The 12598-nt window shown below is 36.2% G+C and overlaps 1 protein-coding gene across 1 annotated transcript; it reads right to left on the bottom strand.

Annotated features, from left to right (window-relative positions):
• Window positions 1–16: 16 nt before the first annotated feature.
• Window positions 17–5863, bottom strand: LOC116178649 (voltage-dependent anion-selective channel-like). Its single transcript, XM_031498214.1, has 5 exons — window positions 5706–5863; window positions 4718–5040; window positions 4442–4669; window positions 267–475; window positions 17–209 (listed from the first exon to the last, which is right to left on the bottom strand). Exons 2-5 carry the CDS (start codon window positions 5035–5037, stop codon window positions 118–120), a joined length of 849 nt encoding a protein of 282 aa, XP_031354074.1. The 5' UTR covers window positions 5038–5040; window positions 5706–5863; the 3' UTR covers window positions 17–117.
• Window positions 5864–12598: the final 6735 nt, after the last annotated feature.

Raw genomic sequence — 12598 nt, 5'->3', positions numbered from 1 at the left:
CAAATGTACAACTAAATAAAATCGATACATGTATATTTAAAATGTTCACTTGCACATGATATCTACAGAACAGTAGGCGTAACATACATGGTAGTACTAAAACATCACCAAATATTTTTAGGCTTCCAACTCCAACGCTAAACCGATTTTGTGTCCTCCGTTATTGAAATTCTTTCCGTCTATTAATGTGGAAAGAGTAATTGTAATACCTGAAACGAGAAAGGTTCGGATTAAGTCACTTAAAAAAACGACACAAATATGCTTACCATCGCGAAGACGCTGTTGATAACCTAAACCGATTTGGCTAGCGTTGTTTACCTTCGCGCGGATACAGGCGTCCGCGTCCAGTTCGTACTTTGCGCCGATGCCGAATCGGGTGTTGTTGCTTCCGGCCGACCACGCGAGTTGAATGCCGGTCTCCAGTTTGGGCGAAAGCTTCTGATATATGGAGCCGCCGAATTCTTGACCGTCGTCACTAGTATCACTAAATATGTATACAGGGTTTTAAAGAATGCCAATTTACTTAAAACTAAAACCTTCGATATCTAAGTATTGATTATGATTCCACTTGATATTCAAGTTTTTCAATATTTTCTTTTTAATGAAATATGTTACCTTATTCCCACCTTACTTTTCAGTACGTAAAAAATGCAGATTGCTCCAAAATTAAACACATCTCTAAATTTACTGTACTATACACATTGAACATAGATAAATATGGAATGTAATCTCACTTTTGTATTCAAATATTTAATAAATGAGAAGCCTGATTCAACAAAACTCATATAAAAAATCTGTTATTCCCATGCACACACTCGATTGGGTATGCACTCTCAGGCCCGTAGCCAGGTGGGGCTCAAGCATGGTTTGGCCCCATCTACGGTATAGAATTTATTTTTCTGTCTTGGCGAGGATAATTAAATAAACTTCAAAGGATAGCAATGACACATCAAAGCTGTTCAATTTATTGTCATTTCTAGCCTCTGAAAAAGAAAGAACACAAAATTTGATTTGCAGAGGGTATTCAGTAAATTTGATAATTTGAAAAATATATAAATTACGGTTGTATTGAAACCTTCCATATCAATGTTTTATTCTTAAGCCCCACCTAAAATTTTAGTAGGAGTGGGTGGTGCGAAAAATACTGTATGGATAATGCGACTGTATTCCGATGTAATAAGATGATCCATCCAAAACAAACTTGATATGAATACAGGGAGGTTCACACAGCCCTGGGGTCAGCAATCTATTGAAACAGAAGAGTGGGACAATTTACAACATTTCCCGGTTTTTAAAGAGCCATTAAAAATGTTCGAGTCAATATTATAGTATTTGGTTATATACAGGGTCCTGCAACAATTCAGCGGTCTTTCGTAGCTCATAACCGGTAAAAAATATTTTTTAAAATCTGTTGTACAATGAATGTCAACTATAGATGGTTGCGCATCTACAGAAATTATTTTTGAATGTACAGGGTGTCCCATTTTTACTGTATCAACCTGATTTTTTAATAAATGGAATCTTATTAATTTTTTTCCAAATAATTCCCCATAAGCAAGCCTCACTTTGATAAATTGCAGTCTCCTTGATTTTGAAGTTAAGAAATACATTTGATCAATTATGTTATTTTGAGTAAAGGGCAACACTTTGATAATGAGAAAGTTGGATTAAGTGATACAGGGTGTTTACAAGGAAATGGTAAAATTTCCAAACATCGAAGTGCCATAACTATTCTTTTACAAATTGAACTACCACTACTTTATTTCGCTGTTCGATTGTCCTTTCCCTTTGCTTAAACCCCGTAGTATTTAGGTTATTCAATATTTTTGAAAAAGCACCCCCATTAATTCATTACTTGTTTATACACCGGAGTAGGCTGTGATAATAAAAAACAAAAGAATGCCAGAAAGTAAACAAATGTCACAAATTAATTATTTGCTGCAAGTGTACTTTCTATTTCGTAAGAAAATAAGATTAATCATTATTTATTATTTCTTTTTAGGTTATTTCAAGAGAAACAAAGAAATAAAACACATTCTACTTTTACGGTATCCGAAATCCTCGTTCTAAAATAGCGCATTGAGAAAAGAATAAAAAATGTTTCTATTTAAAAAACACAAGATGGCGCCACTTCCGGTATTTACGGAAGCGAACCCTTCTTGAAATTATTTTCTTTCAATTTGCAATAGTGGTTTATGGCTGTGAACCCAATTTGAAGTTTGTATTTCAATTGCAAGTTTAAAACAACGAATGGGCTATGTCAGGGGTCCACAATCGCGGAGAATTTCGAAAAAGACGAACTTTTTTAGATAAATGCGAATAGGCGCAACTTTATATCCAAAGACCGCAGGTTGCCGAGCTCCGACATAGGAGAGGGGGGAAATAGACTCTTCCAATATAAAATCTGAAAGGGGATGGGAATTTCTGATCTCAAAATTTGGTATCCAGGCTCTTTTTGAGTAAGAAAATAGCGAAATCGAAATTAATTTTTGAAAGTTCATTTAAAAAAATCTAACTGTAGTTTTGAACTGGACAATAAGTGCGCGAAGTTCATGACATCTGTTAAACATGTACACAGTTATTATTCCGTATATTTGAACAGTGCGTTTATTATGATTTATGAAACTTGAAATACATATCAAAAATTGAATCTTTTCGTGTTTATTTCAAAAATATATAACATGTTGACTTTAGCTTTACCCGTTTTAGAAATATTTGCATTTATAATACATCATCAAACTACATTGAAAGTAATGGTGACAACATTTTAAATTTTGGTTACATTTTATGTATTGAGAATAAATATTAAACGGCTAAAGTTGGTCTAGGTTATTTCCAGGTTAAAAAACTAGATAATAATGGCCATACATATTTTTTAAATCAGAAAGAAAAGATCTAATTCAATTTTTGAAAAATATACAGGGCGTTCCATTAGAAATCGAACCTACAGAAAAATCAAAGTATGCTTCTGGGACTTTCATTTTGCACGTTTGCTCAGTTTTTAATTCTGAACAACTATTCTTAATAACATTTGTAATATCTCATCCCCAGAGAATACTTTACTGGTATGCAAAAAAACGTTTTTTTGAAAATTTCAAAGGTACTCTTGGTTTCTCGGAACAAAAATTATGTCATAAGCTGGTTTCCAATAGAGACAAATATTTTTTCATTTACAAGAGACTTTTAAAAAATTGGCGGGAAGACATTGTATATTCAGGGTTCCAGGCTACTTAAACAAGAAAAAAAAACATGCATTGAACTTGTTGAATTACAAATTACGATTTTACATTCCATCTGTGATAATAGTGCGTAACATGATCTACATTCTCGCAGCCGCCTACACAGATTTTTGCCTTTTCCTTTAAATGCAAATTGAAGTATGTAAATAATAAGTAAAGGAATAGTTCGCTAGGTCATGGAAAAGATCATATAATTTAAATTAGAGCGCGCACAAACCAATTGACTAATCAGATAGTACCACAATTCGACACAATGTGGCAGCACTTATCAGTCACGTAGGCGGAACAACCATAAATAAACAATGTGTAATTGTTGTACCTGAACCTACTTTTTCAATTTCATTTTCAGTAGAGCCTCGATAATCCGAGGTAATTGGGGTAGTGGCACCTTAAAATGAGTAGCGCTGCGATTACATGAAAATAAAATACGGTTTAGTTTTTTTTTTCTTTTCGACCTCGGATTACCACCACTTACAGTAACCACAATCTGTGAACATGAAAATGTGACACCTGAAATTTAGTTTTTACATCACAAAAATAGACAAGTGACATTTATGAAAATTAATTGATAATCCACTTTTTTTAACTACCATGTATATCTAAGAACTGTGTCGATTGACTTGTAGAGGTTGTGCTTTTGTCAATGATTGTACAATACTGTGCATATTAAAAAAATTTTGAATTAAAAAAGGTATGATCATAAAAGTAAGAGGGGAAAAGACTTTCATTATTTTAAATGGGACACCCTGTATTTAGTGCCAAAGTCTTAATTCTATCTATAGTTAAGTTTATTTACTTACAGGGTATTTTCTATAAAGCTCTAAAGTAATTCTTTTTTAATGAAACATCCTATATATTTTTGTGTCACCCTTAACTTATTAAATAATCTTTTAATTTTCATTGATAATTATTTCCAATGGTTTTTTAAATCGTAACAAATTGTTCCTTAGGGCCATAATAGCACTCCGCCGAACGTTACCACTTTAGTGCTATACTCACTTCGTCGTTTCTAAAATGTCTCCCTCGCACGAATGTTGCTAGGCAATGTCTTGGCCGCATTACGAAATAACTGTTTAGCTTTCGTCAACATAGCAAAAGAATTTGTCTTTCGCAAAGATAGTAATGAGAACAAACAAAAAGTGAGGTTACATTTACCAAACTTACATTCACATCACGCAACCTAAAAAAAACCAATAACTTACACGTTGGTATGTAAAATAAAATCGCCCGTGGAAAATCCAAGCGCAAAGTTATTCTTTGTGAGCCTCGACCTTTGCGTATCGAACGCCGTCTGGTAGCCGGCCAACCAGCCCTGATGCCCGACGACCGCCGATGCCTGAATCAAAGGTCCCGCCATATCGAGATCAACGTCGCAATTGAGGGAGCACAAATCGTGTTGGAATGCTGACTTTACGCGTCCCGTCTTGTTTCTGTAAGCGGATTATCACGATAAGATCGTCACCGGCACGCTACGTTACCCGGTCTGTGGTGCGAAGGTGCAATCGGCGGATAGTTTCAATCCCTTCATGAGCTGATCCTGTACGGTCACTTCGGTGGCGAGTGTGTTGTCGGTATTCCACTTCTCCGAGAACGTTAGACCATATTCTTTGACTTTATACTTAGTTTCTAGCGAACCAAAGACCTTGCCCGATTCTTGATTAGAAACTCCGCCTGTGTTGAACTCGACGCCGGAATTTGTTTTCGTTTTACAATCGACTTTAATCAATCCAAAATGATATCCCTTGCCGAACACATCACGCGCGTTCTTTCCAAGATCGGAGTACGTTGGTGGAGACATTATCTACGGTAAACAAATTAAAACAACTTTGGCTTTGCAAAGAGTTCAAATTGAACTGATAAATTATGGTTTCACTTCCTGTTTTTGATAGCCCGCTTTAGAACCACAACAACCTTTGATTGATTCGTGATTTTCAAAATGTATGGGAGAGAAAACGGCCCCCGCTTAGCACGAGATTACCCCGTCACGTGACGTTAGGGCATGACCTACTATGACTCTTGTTTTACCGTTTTACTACCAACTAGAGCGTTTATTTATATAATCCGCAATTTTTAGGTAACATTTTAACTACTTTTTAACTCTCCGGTCGATTTTCTAGTTTATTTGTATACTAATTTTGTAATACGCTAAAAATAGGACTTCGTAAGACAAACGACTTCATTAACATTTATTTACGTTCTTCTTGTCAATTCGAAACGCAATAAAATGCACATTTATAATAGGCGAAGTAATAATTTAATAGAACGTAAAAACTAAGATGCATGTAACGATTTTTCATTTACAAAACGTTACGTAACGGTGCAATTTACTTAGTTTACCCGGGTTTTATTTGACAAATTCGGCAGAAATTACACTTACTAAATTATTCTAAAAGGGCACGATACCAAGACATTAAAAATTACGGATTAAGGTTGAAATTTCGTAGATAAGTACGTGATATTACTCACTTATTTTGAGGTGATTTAATACAGAAACACCAACGTTTTTGGAAAAATTATCGACGGCTCTTCCAACGTGGACAATTCACTTCGACACCGGTGAATTGAATAGAAATAGGAAGCGAGTAAAAATGTGATAGCCGAAGGTGATGGCGTGATACGTTTGCGCACACTCGGCACAATTGACTTTTCTATGGCGCCTAATTTAAAACGCTCGCATGCTTTGCGGTTATTGCAATCGATTTGGCGAAGTCAAACCATGTTTGCAAAAAGAAGCTCTCGATATAAATAGGGAGTGATGGCATGGAGGTCGCAAAAAAAACGGGGCGGTATCTTGGTGCCCGACATCTTTCTGAAGTGAAATCATCAGTTAGAAAACAGCGCCGGATTGAATTGACTTTTATCATTGAGTACACTCAACGCTTTTATCATTGAGTAATAAAATCCTTCACTCAACGCTTTTATATAATATTTAAACATAAGAACTCAACTTTTTGACCTGAAAAATGATTTTTTTTGTTAATTTGAAGCAACGACACTTATTACTATAATAGTAGGTAGTTTAAAATATGTCACAAAACCCTTTGTGTGGGGAGGGGATGGTAGCGATAATGTGCGCGTAAAAGTCAGTAGAAGAGGCATTTTTATCACTCTCATTAAGAGGTTTCACCCTGTATATACAACCTACGATTATGCATAGGTACATTTTTGACAACTGGCAACCGCGCGACTTTTTAGAAGAAGGGCAAAAGTGGACCTGTGTGAACTTGGCCCCCCAACTTTAGAAAGCAATAATTTTCGTGATTATAGATTGCGCTTCGTTTGCGCACGTTTGCGCACAATTGCATTTTGTTTACGCGCTGCCGGTTTCAAAATTACGAAGAAATCAAATTCGAAGGGGCCAACTTCACAACTGCCCCCAAGTTTACAAATTTGACATTTTTTTTCTTGTGATCGTTTGCGCATGTTTGCGCTCCCAATACCTTCGTTTGCGCCCCCGTCGTTTTTGAGTTATTCCAAATACAAAATTTCATACTGGCCCCCCATTTTTCAAATTCGCCATTTTTTTTTCATTTGATCGTTTGCGCTTCGTTTGCGCACAATTACACTTTGTTTGCGCGCTGCCGGTTTCAAAATTACGAAGGAATCAAATTCGGGGGGGCCAACTTCACGACTGCCCCCCCCCCCCAGTTTACAACTTTCACTTTTTTTTTCTTGTGATCGTTTGCGCTTCGGTTGCGCTCCCAATACCTTCGCCCCCGCCGTTTTCCAGTTATTCCAAATACAAAATTCCATAATTGTTCAAATTTGATTATTTAACGCTTTTTTTCGCAAAGTTCGACTAATTCACTTTTATTTTGCGTAAGAATAGCATACATAGCGTTTTCATTTCTACAGACAACAAGCTACATTTTTTCGATCTATAATTATTCTATACGGTAAAACAACAATTAATTGCAACTTTTTTGCCTTAATCAAAGCTATTTTTGACGTATTACGAATTACGGTAGGCAACATTTGCAAAATGCTTTGTTGATATAATTTTTTGTATGTGTTTTGTGTTAACTCAAAAACGACGGGGGCGCGAACGAAGGTATTGGGACGCGCAAACGTTCACAAGAAAAAAAAGTGAAATTTGTAAACTTGGGGGGGCAGTCGTGAAGTTGGCCTCCCCGAATTTGATTCCTTCGTTATTTTGAAACCGGCAGCGCGCAAACAAAATGCAATTGTGCGCAAACGAAGCGCAAACGATCAGATGGAAAAAAATGGCAAATTTGAAAAATGGGGGCCAGTATGGAATTTTGTATTTGGAATAGCTCAAAAACGACGGAAGCGCAAACGAAGGTATTGGGAGCGCAAACATGCGCAAACGAAGCGCAAACGATCACAAGAAAAAAATATCAAATTTGTAAACTTGGGGGGCAGTTGTGAAGTTGCCCCCCCCCCAAATTTGATTCCTTCGTAATTTTTAAACCGGCAGCGCGCAAACAAAATGCAATTGTGCGCAAACGAAGCGCAATCCATTTCAATCACGAAAATGATTGCTTTCTAAAGTTGGGGGGCCAGGTAAAAAATGGTCTGCGCCGCCGTCTCAGGACCGCGAACGCTTCTTACAGTCCTCTTAATTTGAACCGTTGAGAATGAACATTGTGTAGTTAAGTTTGTTGTTTTTTGTGTTATGTAATGCAGACAGTAATCTTCTGCCAAAAGAGCGAGGGAGGCACCAATCGCATCAATCAATGTGTTATAACACGGCCCGGGTATTATTTTGTCCACAACCGTATTTAATCGCACAATCAACAATTTTTCCTAGGTCATCGATAAGTTATTTTTACTACACTATGAGAGTTTTCAAATTTGTATCGTTCCCGCTTTTGTGCATTTCATTAAAGGAGAAAAACGCATGGTACGCCACTGTTTTACCGCAAAGCGCATAATTCAAATTGCACAAGATTTGGTCGCGCGTAAAACAGAGTATGGATTTGCTTCCCTCAAGCCCAAGCGAGAAAAAAGCTTGTAGGGTAATTGTTTAGCATTACTTGCTTGTCGATTTATTAGGGTGTTTGCAAGGCTTTATAAGAACAGTATTTAGGGGTAGGTAGATTTTTGTTTGTTAAAGATGTCACATACGTAGTTTTCTCATGTACGTAGAAGATTCATTAAGAATGGCGCTTGCATTACGTTTATAGGGAGTTGAGAAAATTCCTTTTAGTTTTAATTAAATTAAATTAAAATTAAATTTTATGCTGTTGCATAAAGGGTGAGATATCATGTGTTAGGGGAAGGTTGCAGATTAATATATAGGGTGCTTAAATAATTTAGGGTATCTGGGAGATTTTGTGTAAGTATAGGCTATGTCATATACTGTGGCTATGTAACCTTTTCTACGAAATGAGGTCATAACGTATACGTAAATTAGAGACATGATATAGTACCCATATTAAGCTGAATTTATAGTTCCGTACCCGCAACGCCGTACCGTAACGTTTGGAATTAAACCCTACTTGTTGCGCGTGAACATTTATACCTAGTTCGCGTTTACGTTGCGTTAGAACGGTTACGGTACGTAGGAAATGCCCAAATCTTATTTCTTACGGTAAATCGTGCTAAGGCTCTTGTCTTCGGTAGTATACTCGAATAATTCAAACAGTTGAGTTTATCCTGACGTTCGTTTCGTTTATTTACAATAATTAGTGACACTTTGTTGGTTATTATTATTTTGAAATGCACGTTTACTCTTACTTAGTCCAGGAAATAGAGACTGAAAATGGACCATTTCCTGCAAAACGAGAAGTAGTTCCAATTTTTTTTGCATGTCATGAAAGAATATCTGGTGGTTAAAAATCCAAGTTTTCGACCTCCCACCCCTTGTGCTTCCCCCGTACCACCCTTAAAACCAAAGAAATTTGGTTGGTTTTTTAGTTTTTCAATCATATCTTTTTATAGGTTCATTTTACAAAAAAATATTGTTATCAGAAATTGTAGACTATAAAATTCTACACAACTTTGATATACACTACATTTTTTGTGAAATGTTTATTAAAAACGATATAGAGCTTCAGAGTTGCTTATATTTTTAAGAATTCTAAAATTTGTATGTAGATGTTTTAACCAAATTTTATACTTTATCTCTATAATTAAGAGTTTTATGAGAAAATATCTTCAACTTATCGTGGTATAAATCCCCCTACGCTGCACCCTTACCAAAGGGGATGCATAATAATTCAACTTTCAACCCTTGCTAGTGGGGATATTTGAATCACTGTGAGATTGGAGGGCTTTCTAATATACGTTTGAAACAAAAAAATTATCTCACTTCAGTTCAGCTTCATCCTTCATCTCCCCCCCCTCCATAACCGCGGTAGGAATAGATATTCAAAGAGTAGGGGGGAGGGGGTTAAAATGAACTGAAGTGAGACAATTTTTTAATTTCAAAAGTATATTGGAAAGCGCTACAATCTCTCAGTGATTCAAATATCCTCACTAGCAAGGGTTGCAAGTTTCATGATTATGCATCCCCTTTGGTAAGGGTGCAGGGTAGAGGGATTTATACCACGATAAGTTCAAGATATTTTCTCATAAAACTCTTAATTATAGAGATCAAGTATGAAATTTAGTTAAAACATCTACATAGAAATTTCAGAATTCTTAAAAATATAACCAACTCTCAAGCTCTATATCTTTTTTAATAAACATTTCACAAAAAAATAGTGTACATCAAAGTTGTGTAGAATTATATGATCTACAATTTCTGATAACAATATTTTTTCTAAAGAAAACCATTAAAAAGATGTGATTGAAAAACTAAGAAACCAACCAAATTTCAGGGGTTTTACGGGTGGTACGGGGGAAGCACAAGGGGTGGGAGGTCGAAAATTTAGATTCTTAACCACCAGGTGACTATCTATGACATGCAAAAGAAATTGGAACTACTACTATTTTGCAAGTTAAAACCCTCTATTCCCTGGACTAACTGGCAGATGACATACAATGACAGAATTCGTTACGCGCTAATGCGCAAGCTGGGACTTGCCACTACGGAACTATAAATCGTATTATTTTCGTTAACGTAAGATTTTACGGTTCCGTTCTTACTTTCTTACGGCTACGGAACTATAAATCCGGCTTTACTTACACCCGTGCGTAATGAAAAAATTAGAATAGATCATATTGTACAAATGTCAAAACTGTCAACAAACGCCGTTTTGGGTGTTGCCTTATTTTCATTTCGAAATTCACGGAGGTCGTAGAAAGAGTATGGTACGCAATTCGGTTGTAATTTGCGTATTGCAGGTTTGTACAATATTTCCCCACTATTTTGCTACGCACCTGTAATAAGTATACTATTATGACGTAATATACTATTGCATAAATGCCAAATGTGACTATGTTTTATGACAAAATATTATTATAAATAATTATATACATTGTATGCAAATATATTTGAATTTGATTATCGTTGTTATTAACTATTTTAATTAAATTTTACTCTCTTTGCGTTTTACTCGAACAACGACACGTGTCACAACACAACATAGACCCTATCACTAGACAGGTTTATTGTTACCTAACGATTATGTGTTATGACATGAGTTTCGGTTAGTTTTGGCGGGAGTTTCGATTTTAGGTTTTGAGTTGCGCAGTCGCGTCACGGCGTCCATTACAGAATTTTGGTACCGCGACCAGGATTTAACCTTGATCCATTACATACTATATTTAAACGACAAAAAATGACTTCTTTAACACCCTTAAAGGCACGGCAGTGATTACCTTACGTTTTACAGTAACTCAAGATAGTGAAATCCCTGGGCGCTCGACTCGAGCAGGGGCTGTTCCAGATTTCCAGCAGTAGCCTGTCTCTAAAAGGTCGACGAACAAAAAAATTAAAGGATGGAAACTTCTTTATTTCTTAAAAGAAGGCAACTTGGCTTTTCCTTGGAAACTTAACGTGATTGCAAAATTTACGCATTCCGTCGGAATACAAATTTAGCATTGAAATGAAATCTGCGCAAAAGTAATAAAATGTGACGTAAAATAACACTTTTCGCCGAGAAGAGCCAATCCCAGCGATGGGAATTACTGTAACACAAAACGAATCTCATATTCACGCTCGCATTTCTCGAACGAGGGCCAGTCCCCCGTACCAGGGATGTATTGAGCTTATGTGCAATATCATTTACCCATATTCCGTAGTTTAAACGTTGAGCATTTTGTTTTCAACGAAAGGGGTTTTATTGCACAAAAAATATGAATCATCTGTTATATAGCTACTTTGTTTTGTTACTTGATGCTGTTAATCATGTTTTATTAACAATCATGAGTGCAAGAAATCTTGGTGCTCATTGACAACATTTTCACTCATTCAACATTATTGACTATTAAAATAAGTGATTATAATATGCGAAGACTTTAGTCAATATACTAATTGTTCTATTACGTCACTACAGTGTTTTGTTTTGCGTTCCTCCCCTACTGTATTTTAGGCTTAGACCATATAGTACATGGACTGCTATTATCCCTATGCTTTCAATACAAAATGGGTGGTCACGGATAGAGGGCACTGTAGTCGTGGATATGTGAATCGCAGGGTAAACTAAAGTCGTATGAACACCACTCGGATTCCGTAAAGAGTAGCTTTTATAGTAACCGCGTAGTACGGGAAGCTTTAAATACTCTGGATTATCTTCTATACGACCACAAATAAGAATAGGTTTGCTTTTTTTGGCATATCTAGACGATTAGGTAATTAATTGACGTTTGTTAATTTATAGGTTGACAGTCTCAAATCGTGTCTGATCGGACAACTTCGGGCAGACTCGTTTACCCTGAAACTCACATACCCAGGCGATGTCCTTGACCATATTTTAGTTACAATTAGCAGTCCATGTACTATATGGTCTAAGATTTTAGGTCATAGGGTTGTTAGAACTACGGTAAGGACGCCCTGCTTTAGACGATTCGATCACGTGCGCGGATAATACTTTTAAATAAAATTATCGCTTACCGGCGGATTGCGTAATTTTGAGTAATCAAATGGGAATTTTAAAATCAGAACCGCATTCATTTACAAGGTCCATGATTTTGCATCGATTTCTCGTCGGTCTATTGGATCAACAAGTAGACTAACCCCTGATATACATCTCCGTACATATGAAAATAATCGTTACTGCATTTACTTGTAATTTGCTTTAAAAACCCGACCGGTTTAAAGCGTCTAGCATAAAATTAGATTCACTTTTTAGCAGAGACACGGTATATTCGACAAAGTATTTAAACGGAATGTAAGTAATAAGTATACTCGTACAGGTGAATTTTAACATTCGATTTCTATATTAAATAATAATACATCTACTCACCAGTCGATTCTTGTCTTCAGCGGCCGAACAGCATATCGAAAAAGG

Source organism: Photinus pyralis, unplaced genomic scaffold (genome assembly GCF_008802855.1).
Source record: "Photinus pyralis isolate 1611_PpyrPB1 unplaced genomic scaffold, Ppyr1.3 Ppyr1.4_LG8, whole genome shotgun sequence".
In the NCBI taxonomy this organism is placed as follows: domain Eukaryota; kingdom Metazoa; phylum Arthropoda; class Insecta; order Coleoptera; family Lampyridae; genus Photinus; species Photinus pyralis.
The sequence above is the reverse complement of the archived record's forward strand: the minus strand, read 5'-3'. Positions and strand labels throughout refer to the sequence as shown.

What these genes read in the sequence shown, in the direction of transcription:
- LOC116178649 (XM_031498214.1), bottom strand. Translation starts at nt 5,037, where the DNA reads ATGTCTCCACCAACGTACTCCGATCTTGGAAAGAACGCGCGTGATGTG. An exon ending in ACCTTCGCACCACAGACCGG is followed by an intron (nt 4,670 to 4,717) that starts GTAACGTAGCGT and finishes ATCCGCTTACAG; the next exon opens with AAACAAGACGGGACGCGTAA. An exon ending in TTTATTTTACATACCAACGT is followed by an intron (nt 476 to 4,441) that starts GTAAGTTATTGG and finishes TAGTGATACTAG; the next exon opens with TGACGACGGTCAAGAATTCG.